The following is a 21,301-nucleotide window of genomic DNA, read 5'->3' on the forward strand; positions in this document are numbered from 1 at the left end:
TTGTAGCTGAGAAAGTTGAACATCCAAATTGCGAACTATTCTTGATACGCTTTTCTTATCTAAGAAACTGAACAATACAACCTCAGCAGCTAAGAAGCGACAGAAACCAAAAGCATCTAACCCATCGATTGTTGTCATCTCCAGGAGATAGACTCTTCGATCATCAGCAATTCCTTTGTGAGAATTGGAATCCGACAAGTGTAACCAAACAAATGACCATTAAAAGGGAAAGGGAGGAAATACGAAGAAGAATGTTGCTGACAAAATTGTAAACATAATGGGTTTGGATGTAAAATATATCAATTTGATCTGTAAATGTTTTAAAAAAAACAATATAATCTCGTGCCTTGCCAACTGAATCATTGCTTAAATTTTGATCTCCTCTCTCAAAGTTACTAGCAATTGTTAGATTAATAGAGCGTCTAAAGAAAAAGGATAAATAACAGACCTGCAAATAAAATATTTTTCTTTCACTGGCTTAAATTAGTATGAGGCCAAAATATGAATTAACTTTTCTCAATTATCATATAAGGACAATGGATATCAGATCCTCTGTCCTTATATTCTTGTGTCCCTATATTTCTGTCCCCTCAGATGGGTCTAGTGACTAGCACATGAGGTGTTGCTGTTATGAGATCTGGGATTCGAATCTCGGCAAATCCAAGGTAAATGTCTCCCTTATGTGCTAGTCACTATTCCAAAGACTAGTAGTCACCCGTGATTTACCTCATCCGTGTTGGTCCTGGGACAGATTGGCGGAGGCGCTGGGGCGAGTATATTCACCTTTTACCATCATTGTGTCCCCATATCCCCTCATCGATCGGATGGATCAGATCATATTTCAAAAATACAGTGCACATCATGTGGATATCATGATCATCCGATCGATGAGGAGATATGGGGAGATAAGAATATGGAGATAGATGATCTGATTTCAAGACAATGGAAATTAAAAAAAAAATCTAATTTATAACGATAATAATATTGTTAGTTGACTTCTCGAGTTCAGCTCCGATAAAATTTTTAATAAATAAACTTACATTTTTTTTATAAATAATAAATAAATTTGAACATAACTAAACTCGGCTAGACCCGTTTTGTTTACACTCTACAAGTGGTTGAGCAAAAATGTTTTTTACATTTTTGTGAATACAAACTTCACAGATCTTAGATGTGCTCTCTCTTTAATTCATTAAATTAAATACACTTAACTTTTTAAGTTGCTCCATATCCTCACCTTTTGAGTTGACCTTGTATTAGACCCTGTGGTGTATTCAGAATTTGTAACCAACTAGGTGAATTTAATAAATTTAAAAAATTAATATAACACAAAATTCAATTATCCCTCGAAAAAGACTTTAAAATATAAGATAAATTTTTTAAAAATTCTAAACACTAGTTTAAGTACAATCCAAAAACCTAATTTTCAAATTTAAATGGCTGAAAATGAATTTAGATTTAAATTTTTTGACTTTAACCCTTGTTTCTAGCTGAAATAACAATTTGTCAATCCTTATAGTTATTTATGACTCAAAATAGAAGAGGCATTTGTGATTTCACTTCACTCGTAATATTAACATTTCTATATAGGAGATCTAAATAATCATCCTAACTAGTAACCTAATAAAATAAAATTTATATTTACAACTTTCCTTGAATTATTTAATTAATGATATGAAAGCAGAAAGGAATAACTCACCCCTTTTGTTGTTGTAGTTGGACAAAGAGCTACTGGTAAAGGATTGCTCATTGGAAAAAATAAAAGGAAGACCGTTGCTTTTGAGAAAAATAGAGAAGATAAGATAGAAAGGAAGAAACAAAAGAAAAGAGCTTTACCTTCTTCGTTAACAATCTTGACTAGTTTCGATGAGCTCAACAATAACATAAAGAGAACAAAACAAAATAAAATAGAGGCATTCTTACGGTACTAACAAAACCCTATAAAACACAGAAAGAGAAAGAAGATGGGAGGGCTACTCTTGTTGTTAGAAGAGGACAGCAGCTTGATGTTGTGTTTCTTGTTTACTGGAGAATAGAAAGGAGAAAAAAAAAAGAGCTCTTGTATTTAAGAAGAGGTGAGAAAAAAATTATAGATTTATGATAATTGGAAAAGAGAATGAGAAGAAGGAAATGAAGAAGAAGAGGAAGTGAAAACTAAAAGAGAGGGATAAGTGAAGGCATAGCAGAGGCGTATGACATGGTGAGGACTACTGCATACCCAAATTCATTATAAATCAATCGAACTCGTTTAAATCTTAAACTTAGTTTGATTATAATTTGACCAAATCAACTCCAAATAATCTTGATTTGAGCTAATATAATTTTTATCTTCACGTCTATCCATTAAATTTAGTTTAAATCTGATCCAATTTTAATTTAGTACCCTACTTAATGTTTTACGATTTAATTAATTTATTTATTATTATATATTTTATTTTTAAAATTCATTACTTAACATTCCTTAATATTTCAAATCACGACATTTCCTCGTAAAAGTAATACCAATGAATAACTTATATTGAAAATTTTTTAAATATATGATCAATTTTATTTTTGTTGTTTACAACGAGATAATGAATTGATAGGTCAAAATGATAGTGAGAATTTTATATTAATTTTTTAAAATAAGGGAGGAGGGATCGCACCTCTCATCCCCATCTTTCAAGCTATTAGTAAAATGATCTCCATGACTACAATGACAATAATTACTAATGCACTTCATTCTAAACCGTCTAAGTTATTTAAAGTTCCAAAATTCATTTCAAAACTTCTAAACCATTAATCACAAAATCTGATTACTTGAGCTCTACATGTGTACTATACTAAGACTTTGCACACTAGATGTACATATTAAAAAACAAAAATAAAATCTAACTTAATTTTTTTCAACTATATTAATCAACTTAATTAAATCCAACCTATTTTTGTTTACAGTAATTTTAGTTGCTGGAAATTTTCAAAAAGTAAAAAAAGTAAATAGTTATTTAATTTTAAATTAAAATAAAGTATATTTTAAAAATTGTATTATTGTAAAAATACCTTAACACCTTTATTTAATTATTAAAATTCTATTTAGTAAAACTCAGATACTTATTTTACAATACTAAATTATCATCCAAATTATTCATTAGTGAAGTGAGACAATTAGATAATAAAATAAAAATATTTAAAACATTTCATCATTAATAAAAAGTCAAATATATTTTTAAAAAATTCCTACATATGGAAGGCCATATTAAAAAACTACATTGCTGTAAAGAAAACAAGTTGTATAAAGGATATTTTGGTCCAAAAATTTAGGACTATAGTGCTTTTTTTTTTTGGTAAAATATTTTTAACACCGTGTGTTTTCTATCCAATAATATTTTACACCCTTTATTTAAAAAAAATATTTAACCCCTTTTAAAAAAAAAAAAATCATATATATGAGAAATTATTCTTGTCCGAAAGTTGAGCGATGGACTCTGGGGACGTGGTGCTCTTGTTGACTGGTCGAAGAATCCGCGAGCGTAGATCTCCCTTTGACGTAGACCTGCAAGCACAACGCCGAGTCGGGGAGGGATTCCCCGGCGATGGCCCTCCGACGCTCAAGTAAGATCTCCGACGGAAAGAAGTAGGGCAAAGAGGAAGCGAGAACTATAGCTACAGTAAAGAAGTGAGCGTACCTTCGTCGAAGTCTGGGGATCCTTATATAGGGCTCCCCAAAGGCACGTACATGTTCCCAATGTGTGCACGCTCCTCAAAGCATACCTGGAATGACCATGTCAGAAAAGCGTGTCTAACGCCATACCTTAATAGCATGAGCATATCCCTGACGTGACAGTGGAAGTTTCCACCATACGATTCTCTGTCTGACCACGCTGCTGACCATGCCCCTTGTCGGCGGCATTGGTCCCTAAGAAGATATCGCCAGCTGCTTCCTTTGTCCCTAAGAAGATATCGCCAGCTGCTTCCTTTGTCCCCTACCGCGCCGAGCGGAGGAACCGCTCGGCTAGCGCCTTCCGGGCGACACCACGACCAGGCTGATCTGGGTGTCCGCTCAACCGGTGCTTTGATGTCCGACTCTGCCCTGTCGAACGAGGGAGCCTTGACTGCCTGGGCGGTGCCGTGTTACTTGTTAGCCGAGCGGGATGGTCGTTCGGCCTTTGTCTCTTCCCTCTTTGCCTCATGAGCGTCGGAAGCTCGGCGTCAGGCCGAGCTGCCAAGGTGTCGGGTCGACTACTTTTCCTGTTGATCGGGAAGGTAGCTCGCCCGATCAGGCACATACCATGGATATTGACCCCTTTGACTTCCTACAGGGCGGGCCCCCCCTCTTACCACCGGATCATGTGCCTCCCCCTTAAATCTAGTCGAAGGAGGCTGCAAGTCTGACTGACTAGACAAGCAGCCTGGTGAATGGTTGGTTGGTCGGCTAATAGATGGGTTGGATCTCACTCGATCTCTGTAGGACTGATCTTTCCCTCCCGGTCGGTGCCTCGTGCCTTTATACTTATTTTTCCTCACCACTTTCGAAGGGGCGCGAGTCGGTCAATGCTGACGCTGTCCGAATCTCCTCGTGATACGCGCAAACCACCTCCATTAAGGCTGAGAATGCGCCCATTAAATATTGCCCTGTGAGAAGATGCCACGTGTCGCCAACGCAGTCACCGCACGTCCGAGGTGACAGCTGCTGATGTGATGTTTGGCGATTCGAATCCAACGGTCGAATATGCACCCCGATTCCTGCGCCCTAGATCGGACGGTTCCGGTCGGCCGCGCCTATCTTTATAAGGCTTCAGCGTCGCTATTTCCTCTGCGCTTTCTCCGCGTTCCTCGATAGCTTTCCTCCGGCGATTCTTCTGCGCTCAGTGCTCCGGTGATTCCCCCGTGTTCAGTACTTCGGTGATTTCCTCCCTGTGTAAGCTCTCTCTCGCCACCTCCATTGTTGCTTTCCTATCACTCCTTTTTAGTCATCACACTCTGCAGTCGTGTTTTCCGGCCATCTTCCCTTTTGCGTCTTCGACTTTTTCCTGTTTTCCGATCATGGCTAGTTCCTCCCAGTCGGTCGACCCTGCCCTGGTCTATGGTATACCACCATGGAGACTAGGTTCGATGCGAGCGACGCGGCGCACCTTATCAACGCCTTCGATATTCCCTCTGACCACGAGATTATCCTGGTCAGACCGTCCGACCGGCCACACATCCCGCCAACCGGCACCATCTGTTTCTTCCAAGACCAGTTCGTGGCCAGTCTCCGGTTTCCCATCCATCCGTTCATAATCGAAGTTTGTAATTTCTTTCGAATCCCGCTCGCCCAGCTCATCCCCAACTCCTTCCGCTTGCTGTGTGGAGTGGTGGTGTTGTTCCGAGTGCACAACATCCCCCTGACCCCTCGGGTCTTCCACTACTTCTACTACCACAAACAGTCCGAGCTGGGCATCTACCTGTTTCAATCTCGCATTGGTCTGGTCTTCTTCGACAAGATGCCCTCCTCCAACAAACACTGGAAGGAGTATTTCTTCTATTTGAGACTTCCCGAACGACCCCACTTCCGAACTCAATGGCAGACCGCCCTGCCACCCCTGCCCGAGCTGAAGAGGTATAAGACCCAACCGGATTACCTCCACGCTACTAATATGTTGGTCGGGTTGAAGTTCAACATTCACAAGTTGTTGCCAGAGGGCGTGATATACATGTTCGGGCTAAGTCCGAACCGAGTAAAGCTCCCAAGCAGCCTAGGTATGAAATTTCTTTAACTTTCTTCCTTTGAGTTTAACTGATTCTGTTCTTCTTTTGCAGCCAACATCATGATATGTGCCCGGGCAGCTGATATAATGAAGGCTAAGCAGGCCGAGATCGAAGCAACTGCTGCCAAGGAGATGGAGCGGCTCGGATTGACCCCGGTCGGCTCGCAAGAGGGCACAGCTGGGGAAAATACGACTGCGGGCGATGGGACCGCCGAAAGGACACCCAGCGTGGGAGGGGCAACCGACCCAGGAGCGGTCCGAGAGGAGCCGCCCGTTATCCCTGTTGAGGGTTCGGGGTCCTCGGGCGACGAAGTACCGCTCTCCCGCAAGAGGCATCGAACGGAGGCGCCTTCCCGATCCGCCACTTCATCCGTCCAAGCCTCTGTAGGGGGAGGCGTCCCGTCCCCAGCTCCCGCAATAGTGGAGGCTACTTCCTCCAATCGGACTCCGTCCGTGGCTGAGCTACAGGAGCCGCTCCCCGTTCAGCCAATCACCTCCCTTCCTCCGGCTAGGCGGAAGATAACCCGATCAGCCATTCTTCCAGTCCGCCCTGCTCAAGCCTCCAGCTCGTCTGCTTCCGCTCAATCGGTGTCGGGCCGAGCTATGATCCATCACTGCTACCCTTCGCCTGCCTACTAAGGATCTTCTTGTGCCAGGCGACCAGCCCAGCTCTCCTCAGCATCAATCTACATCCGGGGTCGGCTGCCAATTTGGGACCAAGGTAAGGCATGAAAATCAATGTTACAATAGCTAGGAGATATCCACAAGTATTTACAAATATCAGTTCATAAGTTACCTCTGCTCGGCACTAATCTTTGCTTACAGTTCTGGGTGGAGAATATCGCACGTGGCAGCGGCTGGCCCAAGTGGAAGATGAGCTGAAGAGGCTTAAAATTTCCGGGAAAGCCTCCTCCTCCCAAGGACCGCCGGTCGCCCGTCTGAAGGTCAAGTTGGAGAGGGCTCAACAACTACTTGTGGCGGAGCAGCAAAAGTAGGTCGAGCAGGCCAGTAGGTTGGGACAGATCGAGGCACAACTGAAGACTTATGACCGGAAACTTGATCTAGCTTCCACAAGGAAACTACGGGCCATCACCGATCTGGAGGAAAAAAACAAGAAGGCCCGACAGCTGGCCAAGGATCTGAAGAAGGCGGAGGACTTCCTGGCAGTTGAACGGGAGAGTCGCTCAGCCAAGGAGGCGGAGCTGCAGGGCCAGGTGAAGCGCCTTGAAGAGGAGCTGACAGCCTCCCGTTCGGCTCTGACTAATTATCAAGAGGCCGAGCCGAGTTGTTTTGCAGCCCTGAAGCAACAGTACCTCCGCTCGTACCAATTCTTGGAGAAGGTGATCGATCGGATCGCCCGCTCATTTGAATTGGCGATTGATGCAATGCTCGACCAACCGAAGGCGAACGACCATGTCTCCGAGGCCTTGTTTGATAAAGACGTGAACCGCGTCCAGCTCCTTGAATCCATTCCCATAGACGGTGACTCCCGTGTCAATCGGGCGGGATTATATTTGTGAAGACTCCCGAGCCGATCGACCGGGATTATATTATATCAGAGCCACAGACTCACTGTCGAAGACCCCGTGCAGATCGGGCAGGTTTATATCATATTAGAGCCACAGGCTCATTATTGAAGACCCCGTGCCGATCGGCCATACTTATATTTTATTAGAGCCACAAGCTCGTTGTCAAAGACTCTCGTGCCTATCGGCCGTGTTTGAGTTATATTGGAAGATCGTCGAGCGGCGACGTTAAACCCCAGAGTCGAAGCAGCGACTATAAAAACCCCGCCTTGAAGACCGTCGAGTTGAGACGTTAAACCCAGGTCTCCACCGGCGGTCGAGCGGCGACCTTAAATTCGTGTCTCCACCTTCCGTCCAGCTTATCAGAGCATCTATCTCCCCCGTTCAGGATCGAGCGGTCGCCACTGGTCTCGGACCAGCTTATCAGAGCATCTATCTCCCCCGTTCGGGGTCGAGCGGTCGCTACTGGTCTCGGACCAGCTTATCAGAGCATTTATCTCTCCCGTTCGGGGTCGAGTGATTATCACTGGTCTCGGACCAGCTTATCAGCGCATTGTACTTCTTATCTACCCCGTTCGGGGTCGACTGATTATCACTGGTCTCGGACCAACTTATCAGCACATCGTACTTTTTATCTCCCTCGTTCGGGGTCGAGTGATTATCACTGGTTTCGGACCAGCTTATCAGCGCATTATACTTCTTATCTCCCCCGTTCGGGGTCGACTGATTATCACTGGTCTCGGACCAGCTTATCAGCACATCATACTTCTTATCTCCCCCGTCGGGGTCGAGTGATTATCACTGGTCTTGGACCAGTTTATCAGCGCATCATACTTCTTATCTCCCCCATTCGGGATCGAGCGGTCTTCACTAGTCGCGGACCAGCATATCAGATATTCTATTTTCCTCGTCCGGGGTCAAGTTATCTTCACTGGTCTCGGACCAGCTCATCGGATCTCCTATCTCCCCCATTCGGGATCGAGCGATCTTCACTGGTCGCGGACCAGCATATCAGATATTCTATCTCCCCCGTTCGGGGTCGAGTGATCTTCACTGGTCTCGGACCAGCTCATCGGATCTCATATCTCCCCCATTCGTGGTCGAGAGGTCTTTATTGGTCACGGAGCATATCAGAGCCGTTTATCTCCCCCGTTCGAGGTCGAGCTATCTCCGGTGGTCGCGGACAATAGTATCTCCATTGGTTTCGGATCAGAATATCTCATAGGCTATGCGTTCGTTCGACTCACGACTTTCGCTTCCATGCACCTTCAACTCACGGACTACACTCCAGTTTTAGTTTACGTGCGATGCGTCCGTTTGGCTCTCGACTTTCATCTCCGTGCGCATTTGATTTCACGGGATATACTCCCGCTTAGTTTTCGGGATCCACTCCTGCCCAGCGCTGCTTAGACGCTCGTGCGGTATTTGCCCATGCGCTCACTTAGCGCTCGACCGAGAGCTTGCCTGGTAGTCGCTCGACACTATTTTTCGTTGCTTGGTCGACACTTTGATAGCCACTTGATCCTTCGCCTGATCGCCCACTTAGCCACATGCTCGCTTCACTCGACATCATTGTGATCGCCCGTCGACATTTTACAATCACCATGTCTGCATTTCGAGATCGCCCGATCACATTTTACAACCATCCGGCTGATATTTTTTGGGGCTAGTCCTTCCGACCGACTGGCCGACATTTTCTCAGTCACGTGCTCGGCACCGTCCACCCGACGTTTATCCACCAGATCGGCATCCTTCCGATCACCCGGTCGGCGTCTTCGCGATCGCGCACCAGGCATCGCTCGTCCACTCGGTCTACTCGTTGTCCCACATGTCGCTTGATCTACTATCATTTTACTCGTCGCTCGCGTGACATTCTGCCACTCGCCCGACATCAGTCCGGTTGTTGACTTGGTATTATTTCTCGGCATCGTTACCATCTCTCTGGCGATGCTCTCTCGATTACTCGGTTCGCATTTTCTTGGTTGCCTGAGCGGCATCTTCTCGATCACGCGCTCAGCTCGATCGCCCATCTTTCTATACCTGATTAACATTATCTCCGTTGCCTAGATCGCACTATTTCTCGTCACTCGCTCGATACTACTTGAGCCACTCGCTCGGCATCGCCATAGCTACTCGATCGACATGTAAAGACGAGCCAGTGATCTGATTTCGTATTTAGTAGCAATTCTATTTTGGGCTTGGTCTAGTCAGTCAGACTCGCACCTCCTTCAACTAGACTTGAAGGGGAGGCTTGTGATGCGGATGCAACTTGGGGCGTAGGAGTGATTAGGGAGAAAGAGAAGGGCAGTTCGGTCTTTTACAGGATTAGGGCTTTGAGTTTATAAGACGCACTGTTCATTGAGGAGGGGGGGTGCTCGTTTTTTCTCCGCCGCTAAGCTCGCACGCGAGGGAGGAGTCCCTTCTCTACGTCGGCGTCGCCCAGGAGCTTAGCCGTCGCCTCCGGCAGCCACCGCCGCTGCCTCCAGCGGCCAACGACGCCTCCTGCGGCCACCGCCGCTGCCGCCAGCGGCCGGCGCCGCCTCCTGCGGCCACCGTCGCTGCCCCCAGCGGTCGGCGCCACCTCCTGCCTCCAGCGGCCGGCGCTGCCTCCAGCGGCCACCTCTACTACCCCCAGCAACCGCCTCTTCCCGCGTCTGGCACTGTACAGTGGTCGCCGCCGCCTCTCCCAGCCGCGGCCACCTCTTCCTGTAGCCTTACAGCTGACTCTGGCGTACCCACAGTCGACTCCGATGGCTCTACAGCCGGTGCCCACTATTTTTTGCACAGATCTGACCATTGCTAAGTGTCGGCCATCGAACCGTTCTATTTTGTTTCGGACCGTTATCATGCTTGTGAGTTATTAGTATTATCCGACCTGTGTGTCGTGTGCCGGCCTACGAGCCGCTATCATATCCGGCCTGCGTGTCGTCATTTTGGATCCCTGTTGCACTGGATTTCGTGTCATCGCCCTCAAATCCGTCTCCTCAGCTGGCTCACACCCATATTGTTAGTGAGAGTCCTAGAGTCAATCATGTGATGATTGTTGTATAGACTCGATGTATCATATTCCTATATACTTATAAAGACATTTCTTTATGGTTATTATACTTACGTGTATTGGTGCCAAATAACTAAGTATAATAGCGTCCTTAAGTAGAAGGTTCTTATCTATATCAATCGATTGGTTGAATTGATAGTGAGATGATATAGAGAACACTACTCTTAATCATTCCTAGTCAAGTATTAACATTCAGGGACAATGTTAATGCGATGAGACTAGCATGTAGGTCAACTCGATGACTTGATCTCACAAGTCATGAATATAGAGATATCAAGTTGACACATGTGTATGCATTGGAGAATGTATACTGAATGACCCGTCATGAGAAAGTATCATGGATCGTTATATGAGTGTCATATACTTTCTCATGTGACTATTAGTATGACTATCAGTCCTTGGACCTGAAGTCACCATGGTTCCCTACATAAGGAGTTGTATACTTTGGCTTCGTCAAACGTCACCCGTAAATGGGTGGACTATAAAGGCGATTACTGGGTATGTAATAAATTATGCGGAGGGATGTGAGTGATGTAGATGAGATCTATCCCTCCTATATGACGGGAGTGACATCATGATTCTTGATAGAGTGAGACCACTAAGTGCATGACCATGCCCAAATAAGTCAATATGAGATATTGAGCTTATTTGATTAGAGTGAGTCTACTTGGAGTTCAAGACATAGATTGATTAGAGGATGACACGGTCCATGCATGATCAATGTAGGTGTCAAGGATAGAAGGACATTGCCACATATTGTAAGAGTCACAATTAGTAGTCACAAAGGTGATGTTGGATCTCAACATTCTTGTAACTTGGGTAGTAATGATGTGTTGCTAGATACCGCTCATTACTTATGTTTCTAAATGAGTTTAGGAGCATTGCCAACGTTACAAGAACTTATAGGGTCACACACAAAGGGCAATTAGATGGAGATTAGGTTCATATGATGGACCAAGAGGATTAGGTTCATGTGATGAACCAAATTGGATTAAGAGTAATCTAAATTAGACTAATTGAGTTTGACTCAATTTGATTTATGTATAGAATGAGTCTAATTTAGATTATGATTCATTGAGTCAATTTAAACCAATGAATAGAGATTCATTAAATTAAATTGATTTGAATCAAAGGTTAGATTTGATCAACCATGGGAGATAAGAGGTCAAGTTTGACTTGACTTGAGAGGGAAGATGAAGGGTCAAATTTGACTTGACCATATGCCACCTCATTTGTGACTTGACATGAGTCGGCCAATGATGGTGTTCCACATCATCATGACTACATCATTGTGTGCCACTTCATGAGGAAGACCAAGAGCCATGACTCTTGGTATTACATGGAGGTTTAAAATTATTTTAAGTGGCCGACCACATTAGATGAAGGTGTAAGTGCAATTGTGTGCTCATTGATTCTCCCTTCTTCTTCTTTCTCTCTTCTCTATTCTCCCTCTCCTCCATTGTCGAGCCACTCAAGGGTGCTAGCACATTCTAAGTGGTTCTCTCCACCTTTTGTCCGTGTGGATATGTGTAGAGGAGTGTACACTTGACACTCTACGATATCTGACAACCTTTTGGACGAGCGGGATAAGCGAAGGGCATCGCTACAAGGGTAACACTCTTTTCATGTAGATCTAAGGTAGATCTAGTGTAGACAAACATGTACATGAATTTTTATTTATCTTCGCACGGATCCGTGGCTAACTTCGAGGTTTTCGCAACGCAAAAAGCGGTTTTTGCGGCTCGAAAATGCTAACACATATATTCGTCAGGGTCGCGACGACTCGATCAGCACCGTGATTAGCTCATCGATTCATCCGAGGGCGCCCCTCTGGGGCCAGGGTACGTCACCGTACTCGTCTTGTATTTATTTAGTTCTATCATTATTCAGCTACTTATATATTCGTGGGACCCGCCTCGAGTATCGGGGTACCAGAGACCGGGGCGACCCGGTCGCTGGCTGCATGTGGTGTTGACCAGAGGGCATCAGACGACTTGGTCAATGTAGGAGTCAACCCACCATCCGGGTCATTGAGATGCAGTCAATATTCTAGACACGTCACACCGGCAGGTTCGTCTTCTCAGCTTCCCGACATGAACAGAAATCATTATTATTTTTTATTAATAATAAAAGGAAAAAAATATTGAATTGACTATTATATTCTTAGTAAAAATTCTCATAAAATTCATACATATATCAGTATAAACAATAGAAAAATAACAACTTTAAAAGGGATAATCAACCCAAAACTCATTCCACTATCGTCACCAAACTAAAAAAAAAATGTCAAAATTTCAAATTGATAAATCAAAATTAAATGAAGATGGAATAAAGTTAATCATTAAAAATCTCCTTGTCATTATCAAATGTGGCATACAATGAAGTAGAAGTGATTTTTGTTCATCAATTTAGAATTTTAGATTTTTTTTTGATTTAGTGAGAGTGATAGAATGAGCTTATGGTTGGTTATCCCTTTTGGAATTGATATTTTTATATTATTTATGTAGATGTATGTATGATTTTTTGAACATTTTTATCAAATGATATAATAACCAATTTAATATGTTTTTATCTTTTAAGATTATTATCGAAAAATTATAAAAAATAAAAAAAATAATTATCTTTTATTCATTAAATGCCACATTGGAGGATGGGAAATAGATTTTTAATTATGAATTTTATTTTATCTTCGGTTGATTTTATCTTTAAATTTAGAATTATGACTTATTTTTGTTTGATAAGGATGGTGGAATAAATTTTAATTGGTTATTTTTTTTAAATTATTATTTTTTAATTGTATACAGGTGCATATATAAATTTGGTAAGAAATATATTTTTGCTTTTTTTTTTTTGGTTATTTTTGAAAAATAATAAAAAAAAACATGGCACAATTATCAGTTACTGGATTTCTCACATGGCGACCCTCGTTCGCTGATAAAATACTGGTAGAAAGAGTACCGAAGAGTTAAGTCGAAGAAGTCGATAGCTCCTCGACCCTCTTCTCTGCCAATCTACCCAACCGGAAGGAGAATGGATCGCAGAACAGAGGTAAAGGTAAACCTTCTCTTCTCTGCCTTAATCTGTCTCATTCGACCTTCCTCGACATCTTTTTCCGTTGCATATCATCATCATCATCCTTTATCCGTTGCAGTTAATTTTTAAGTCCCGATCCTTCTCCTTCGTCCTTCCTCTTTTTTACGCCGCTCCCTAACCCTTGACCCCTTTCCTTCTCCCTCGATTCCACTAGCACCGCCGGACCTTTCTCCTTCCTCGTGAGTACGCCACTTGGAGCCTAGGCCAAGCGTCGGTCATTCTTGGCGAGCCCCCAGCGATGCCCTTCTTTGCTGTGTAGTGCCTTTTTTTTTTTTTTACCTTCTCTTCGCAATTTCAAATCCCCGTCCGGACGCCGCCAGGCGAGTTTATGCCGGAGCTTCCTCCTCTGCGACGCCCTCCTCTGCCGCGATGTCCTGTGCCGCGGGAGTCTCACTTCCTTTCTTTCTCTCGCCGCTTTGATTCTGCGAGAGAGCGTCGGCCCTGTGGTGCTCTCACCTCTGCAAGTCTGGCCGAACACTGGGAACTACATGCTGTGTGGTCCAGGATGGTAGGTTGGTAACAAACACCTGTGACATACTTACTGAGTGCGAGTTTCGGCATCTTCTTTCACCCTCATGGAGCATATTGTCTGTTCTCATTCGTAGTCCCATATTTATGTACAATATTTTTGGGAATTTTTCAGTTTGAAGGAATTCTTGGGTATGCTTAGCAGAAAAGGTTCCCAATCTAAATGTCATATATTGGGTTGGATGGGTTTACCCTTGGGTTTTATTAGTATTAACTGACTTTTCTGGACCTTGATTAGTATATAAGCTAACATTTCCATTAGTATACTTCTGTCCTATCCTTTTCTATTGTTACTGCCCTTGTCCTTGATTGGAAGAACTTCTAATTTCAAAAACAATTTTATAGTTTGATTGTTGTTAGCACATATCCTTCAGCGGAAAAACTTCCTTAATGATGCATTGGATTGTCTTCTCTATGACGCCTGGAAGAGTTTGGAATGTAATAATACAACAATAGACAATATCATGATCTGCATAACAAATTTAGGAATAGACTGCTCTACCTAGTTAGAGTGCAGCAGCTTAAGGACAAACTGTTGCCTATATATATATGCTAGCATATATTCATTACCTCCATGATCCATTTTAGGATTGGAGGTGTTGATCACATATCTTTCATCAATCCATACCTGGAAATACAATTCCATGGCAGTTACTTAGACAAAGTAGTGATTTAAATACATAGAAGTGGTCTATGGGTTTTCTGACAAGAAAAGATAGATGCAAGATTGATACAAGTCATCATAGATTCTCTACAAGTTGATTCCGATCATGCTAACTAAAATCTCATCAGCAGGAAAGATGTTTATATTAACTATTTTGAGCACTTAAAAACTTACATTTACATTGTTGATTGAGTTTTTTTGCATATCTTTTCCAGGGGCAAAATGACTCAATCTTGGGAAGTCTCAAAATTGCTCCAGATGTTAATGATGCTCTTCTACGTGGAAATCCAGTTGTGGCACTAGAATCAACAATTATTTCTCACGGTAAACATGCCATGTTTTTAAGCATGTTGACACTCTACAATACAAGTATTACTCTACAACTTTTTCTGAGTCAATAATTGTTTTCTTGAATTAACAAGTGAAACATTTTGCTAATACTCATGGATTAAGATTGCAGGAACATTAATGCTCATGGCTTAGCTTGGGGAAGTTTCCATGTAAATTATCATTTTTTTTCTTGTCCTTTCCAAGCTGATTATAAAGAACACCCTAAGGCTTAGTAGCTTGTTATGAAAGTTCGTGAAAAAATGGACATCAAGGTTTCTGCTTGTTCAGATAAGGTTGCTTTTTAGTAGACTAGAATCATCATCTGTTTTTTTTCCAACTAGTTGATGTTGACGTGGTGAATCTTACACCTCCATTGAACTCTAGTAAATCACTATTAATATTCAAATCAGCTAAATCTTTTTAAAATTACACTAACTCATATTTTCTTTAATCTTCCTCTATGCATTACATCTTCCCACCTTTGATTTCATCCTATCTTAACCTATTATTTTTTTATAATCTATCGGAGCAACACCTAATTGCTTGGATATTAGCATTTTTAATTTTATTAGTTTCTAGTAACTTCATACATCTATCTTAGCTATCTTAGCTTTCTTATATCCATTACATTTGTTTTTAACATTCAACACTTAGATACATAAAATATAGCAAGGGTTGTACCACATGATATAAAATTTTTCTTTCTTTTGGCTAAGGGGTATATGACAATTACCCAAGCGTTCAAAAGCTCTGCATTTGACTATCCGTTCTTCATCTTATTCTTCGTCTTGTAAGTGATATGTTCATCAATGACCTCTTCTTGTTCAGTAATGTATTTAGAATATCTAAAAGGCCTAAAGGAACATCTATTTTAACCAATTTGTAAGTTTTTCTTATTATTGAAACTACATATCTTCAAAAGTTGTTCTCCATATTTTCAACCTTAAAAAGAACTGCATGATTAAGTTGCCAGCTGATAACACTCCTTGAACGGTTATTTTTTTTCTTGTTAGCTTTCTTATATCCATTACATTTGTTTTTAACATTCAACACTTAGATACATAAAATATAGCAAGGGTTGTACCACATGATATAAATTTTTTCTTTCTTTTGGCTAAGGGGTATATGACAATTACCCAAGCGTTCAAAAACTCTGCATTTGACTATCCGTTCTTCATCTTATTCTTCGTCTTGTAAGTCATATGTTCATCAATGACCTCTTCTTGTTGAGTAATGTATTTAGAATATCTAAAAGGCCTAAAGGAACATCTATTTTAACCAATTTGTAAGTTTTTCTTATTATTGAAACTACATATCTTCAAAAGTTGAAAAACATACTAACCTAAAAAAGAACTGCATGATTAAGTTGCCAGCTGATAACACTCCTTGAACGGTTATTTTTTTTTTCTTGTTTGTGGATCTGGTTAATGGATCAGATATAACGACAAACAAGCTTCTGTGCTTGTTTCAAATATGATGTGCCATTCCATGACTTACATAAAATCCCAGTTGATTTTCTAGTTCCTTAATTGCAACTAAAGAATTGTATCCTACAAAGGCCAAGTTGTATTGAAGGAGTAATTCATGGTACTAGCATTGAAGTAAAGCTGAGTGCTGATTTACAAATTGGTAAAACCAGTGGAGTACTTTCTTGACATTTCTGTTTGCATATGTAGCCTCTGCATGCAATTTTTATTGTGAAGTAGAAGGTCAAGGTTATTAATGTCACATGCTTGTTCTAGAGGAAGATTATATCTCTCAGACATCTTACAAGGAGAATGATTCCAGAAGAGTGGTCGATTATGCAGAACATCACATGATAAAAAGAGAAGAGTATGACTTTCTAATTAAACAACAAAAATAAGTGGTTAAACATTTTTTTAGCTTTGCCTTTTGCATATAAAAGCCAAAAAGGGAAAAGTGAGGGACTAAATTAGGTGTAAAAAAGGAAAACTGTACAATGATATCAGAATATGAGCCCATGGTAGAATACTGTTAGTGTAGAATGGGTTCCAGTTCAATTTTGGATAGTTTCTTATCAGGTTTGGAATTTGAAAATTATTTCCTGGTGTTTTATTCTTTTTTAAAAAAGTACTCACATTTTTTTTTTCTAAAAGTCAAATTGTAACTTTTTAGCTAGCTTTTTTACAGTTGTCTTATTGCTAAACTTCAATGACCACGGATTCAGTTCCACTTTAACTCATTCTTGGCTTTCTTATATTGCTTTTCTCTGCTTAATTATCGTGTTGCTCTATTTTTCATATTAAACATGGTGGTTAGGTTACACAATTAATTTGATGATTTTTAGGTATGCCCTATCCGCAGAATCTTCAGACTGCTAAAGAGGTCCAAGCTATCCTGAAGGCAAATGGTGCAGTTCCTGCGACTATTGCCATTTTAGATGGAGTTCCATGCATAGGTATGTCTGCTTTGTCTACTTCTTGGATTGTTTAACCTATTTTTCTTAACAAAGAATTCAAATGCTTTGTCGATGATTGATAGCTTCAGTGAAGTGGAGAATGTTGCAACAAAATTATCTATACATAGCATTTCCGAATTTGTGTTTAATCGATGAGAAAACTTGTTGTGAGCAAAAGTTAGAAAGTGTTGAAGATAATATTTTGCAATTGTTATATAAAAAATTAAGTTGTTATGTAAAGGTTGATCTTGATGCTACAGGAAGTTGGATGTAAGCTTTAATTGATTCTTTCAGATTGAGATCATGAAGGAACTGAGTCAAGATTGAGTTTGGTTTGAGTTGGAATCAAATTGGAGTTAATTTGGTTGTTTAATGATTGAACCATTAATGAATTGACAGTTTAATGTAGAATTTGGTTCATTGTTAGTTAGGGTATTAATCCAACTCCGTCCATAGCAAAGAAACTCCGTCATATAGGCTAGTCCCATACTTGGATAAAGGAGGTTTGTATTAGGTTGCCAACTAATGTCAAAGACAGACAAATATTATGTATGAATTCGTCAAACTATTATGATAATGTTAGGTGGTTCCCCGTAAGGAATGCGTTGTAGGGTCTTACCACTACATCCATCTCCTTCTCCATCTTAGTTGTTTTTTGCTAACTCTTGCAACTGCCTGCGAGCATCAAGCCGCCATCCCTTTTTGGCTTCTCTCTCATGTGCACTTGTAGGGGCTATAGTCCTTGTGCCCTTGGACACGATGAGCTTTAGGTGGACACTGACGAGAGCCACCTTAGTGATGCATTTATAGCCTCTGTGATCACTGGCAAGTTCTGACAAGGGGCGATGATTTCTGCTTTGATCCTAACTCCCCTTCATTTTCATTGCAGAGAGCTAAGTGTTCATCGAATCCTCGTTGTGTCTGTTCCTTGTCATGGTCAGCTGTCTACTGTCTGCATCACTCCCTTGTGCCTTCCCTGCATCTACCAAGGGTTAACCTGCATCATTGCCTTGTCATGATCTGTAGTGTAGATTGTTGTCCTCTCTTATGTGTGATCATCAACAGCCAATGACTCCCTTGGGTAGCTGATTCTACCATCCTTACTGCTTTTGCTTTCCCAACTGAGTAACCCAGATTCACCAACTTATCTATTATAGTCAACAGCACCAACCAAAAGAAATGGGCTTGAGCCAACAAATTTAATAATGGTGGTTTTATTGAGATGCAATGCTTCATATGCCTGAATCTTTGAGGCCAAAACCCCATCCTCATAACTAAAGACTCCAGTAGCTTCCTTGTAGATGCTAACAATTTTCTCACACGCAATGCCATCATTGCAGAGAACATGTTACTTTGCAACAAATTTTCATCATCAAAGAGGAATATCAAGTCTGTATGAAGAAATGATCAGATTTCACTTGGTTTCAAACCAATACTCTAAAGAATGGTTCAAGACAGGATGGTATCTAAGGAAATGAGACATGGCTATCTCAATATCCTCGTTCTCTTCCAAAATACACTACTAATCCACATCTTATCTTGAATTCGGCCAATACAAATTTCATGAGGAAATTATTATTTCAAAACACGAAAGCAATGCTTCCTTAAACTCATCAAATCATAGCTCATGACTAATAATCCATTGAAACTTTCAAGATCAGCCAACCGCAGCACATGACTTACTAATCCATTGAAACTTTCAAAATCAGCCAACTGCAGAAGTTAATCCATACACATTATGGTACCATACCTGTGCTAAATCCATGTGACTTCTCATTCCCTTTATAATTTCTGATCAATCAACAATCTAGGATTCAAATATTTACCGTGTTTCAACTAAAATTCACAGGAACATATCTGACGATGATAACAACAGTACAACTCCATGAAGAGGTGGCAGAGTACTAACATTCTAGTTGATTGCAACATAAAATTACATATTTGTTTAGATCCAGTTAACAATGTCATTATTTAACCCTTCCCTTGCAGAACTTCCATATATTGCTATCCCCAATCACAAACACAACACCTAACTAAAAACCGCCAGCATCAATTAGAATCAAACAATGAATGAGGACCTGGTCAATTACAGTTAATTTCATTTTTTTTCTTTAGAAGTAAAACAAACTTTAAATGAGATGCATAATGGAAAAGTTGTTGGACCAGATGATATTCCGATAGAGGTATGGAAGTGCCTAGGGAAACAAGGTATTGAATGATTTACAAAATTATTTAACATGATATTGAAAACGAAAAAATGCCTGATCAATGGAGGATAAGTACTCTAATTCCCTTATATAAGAACAAGGGAGACGTATAAAATTGTGCAAACTATAGGGGTATTAAACTAGTCATACTATGAAACTTTGGGAAAACGTAAGAGAAAAAAGATTAAGGAGACTACAATGACTGAAAATCAATTTGGGTTCATGCCTGGAAGGTCGACAATAGAAGTTATACATCTTCTTAGACAATTAATTGAAAAATATCGGGAGCAAAAACAAGATCTACATATGATATTCATTGACTTAGAAAAAGCTTATGATAGAGTCCCTATGGAGAATTCTAGAAAAGAGAGGTGTTAGCGTAACATATATTGAACTAATTAAGGATATGTACGAGAATGTAACGACCAGAGTAAAGACTTCAGGCGGAGTAACTGAAGCATTTCCAATAAAGATAGGGTTACATAAAAAATCAGCTCTAAGTCCCTATTTTTTTACATTAATTATGGATGAACTCACTGCGCACATTTAAGACGCAGTACCGTGGTGCATGTTGTTTGCAACGTGAAGGAGTAAATGCTAAACTAGAATCTTAGTGGGAAACACTAGAAGGGAAATGTTTTAAACTTAGTATATTAAAGACAGAATATATGGAATTTAAGGTGGCGTTTGGTTTAGAGGTTTGGGAATGAGGGCATGGATTTATTCCCAAACCTTGTGTTTGGTTGATGGGAATGGAATCAAGATTTTGGAATGAAACCCAAAAATTTGGGTACGGATGAACCCCACCCCCCCTCCCTTGGGTTTTGATAGAATGGAATAAAAATTAAGTTTTGGACGAAAATATCCTTAGTATATTTGTTCAATTTTTCTTTTATTTCACTCTCTCCTTGTTCTCTCTCATCATACTTTCTCTCTCCTCATTCTATCATCACATTTTCTCTCTCCTTATTCTCTCTCATCACACATTCTCTACCATTTTCTCTCTGTATTCTCTCTCATCACACACTCTCTCTCATATTTTCTCTCTCTTCATTCTCTCCTTATTTTTTCATCATACTTTCTCTCTCATCATTCTGTCTCTCTCTTCAATCTCTCTTACCATACTCTCTCTCCATATTTTTATCTCATCACACTTTCTCTCTCTTTATTCTCTTCCATTACACTCTCTCTTCTCATTCTCTCTCATCACACATTCTCTACTATTTTCTCTCTGTATTCTCTCTCATCACACACACACTCTCATTATTTTCTCTCTTCATTCTCTCCTCATTTTTTCATCATACTTTCTCTCTCATCATACTTTCTCTCTCCTCAATCTCTCTTACCATACTCTTTCTCTTTATATTTTCCCTTATCACACTTTCTCTCTCTTCATTATCTTCCATCACACTCTCTCTCCTCATTTTCTCTCATCACACTTTCCCTCTCTTCATTTTTTCCCATCACACTTTCTCTCTCATCATACTTTCTCTTCTCAATCTCTCATTTTCTCTCATCACACTTTCTCTCTCTTCATTTTTCCCATCACTCTTTCTCTATCAATCTCTCTCATCATACTTTTTCTCTTCTCAATCTCTCCTATCACGTTCTCTCTCCTCATTTTCTCTCATCACACTTTCTCCCTCTTCATTTTTTCTCATCACACTTTCTCTCTCATCACACTTTCTCTCTCATTATATGTTTCTCTCACATTCAACTTTATCTTTCATCTAATTTTTTCTCTTATTTT

At 40.8% G+C, this 21,301-nt stretch overlaps 1 protein-coding gene across 8 annotated transcripts in view; it reads left to right on the forward strand.

Annotated features, from left to right (window-relative positions):
• The first annotated feature begins 13,225 nt into the window (after nt 1-13,225).
• The window catches only part of LOC122005737 (pseudouridine-5'-phosphate glycosidase-like), a 33,718-nt gene continuing 25,642 nt past the window's right edge, over nt 13,226-21,301 (forward strand). The window contains exons 1-4 of one of the 8 annotated variants that reach the window (XM_042560898.1): nt 13,226-13,364; nt 14,811-14,964; nt 15,049-15,095; nt 17,251-17,344. In XM_042560898.1, coding sequence (XP_042416832.1) covers nt 13,341-13,364; nt 14,811-14,964; nt 15,049-15,095; nt 17,251-17,344 — 319 coding nt within the window. In that variant the 5' untranslated portion in view covers nt 13,226-13,340. Of the gene's footprint in view, nt 13,365-13,418; nt 13,916-14,810; nt 14,965-15,048; nt 15,096-17,233; nt 17,345-21,301 lie in introns of those variants that run through there. The other 7 variants (XM_042560899.1, XM_042560897.1, XM_042560895.1 and 4 more) reach the window with 7 other exon arrangements.

Source organism: Zingiber officinale, chromosome 7B (genome assembly GCF_018446385.1).
Source record: "Zingiber officinale cultivar Zhangliang chromosome 7B, Zo_v1.1, whole genome shotgun sequence".
Lineage (NCBI taxonomy): Eukaryota > Viridiplantae > Streptophyta > Magnoliopsida > Zingiberales > Zingiberaceae > Zingiber > Zingiber officinale.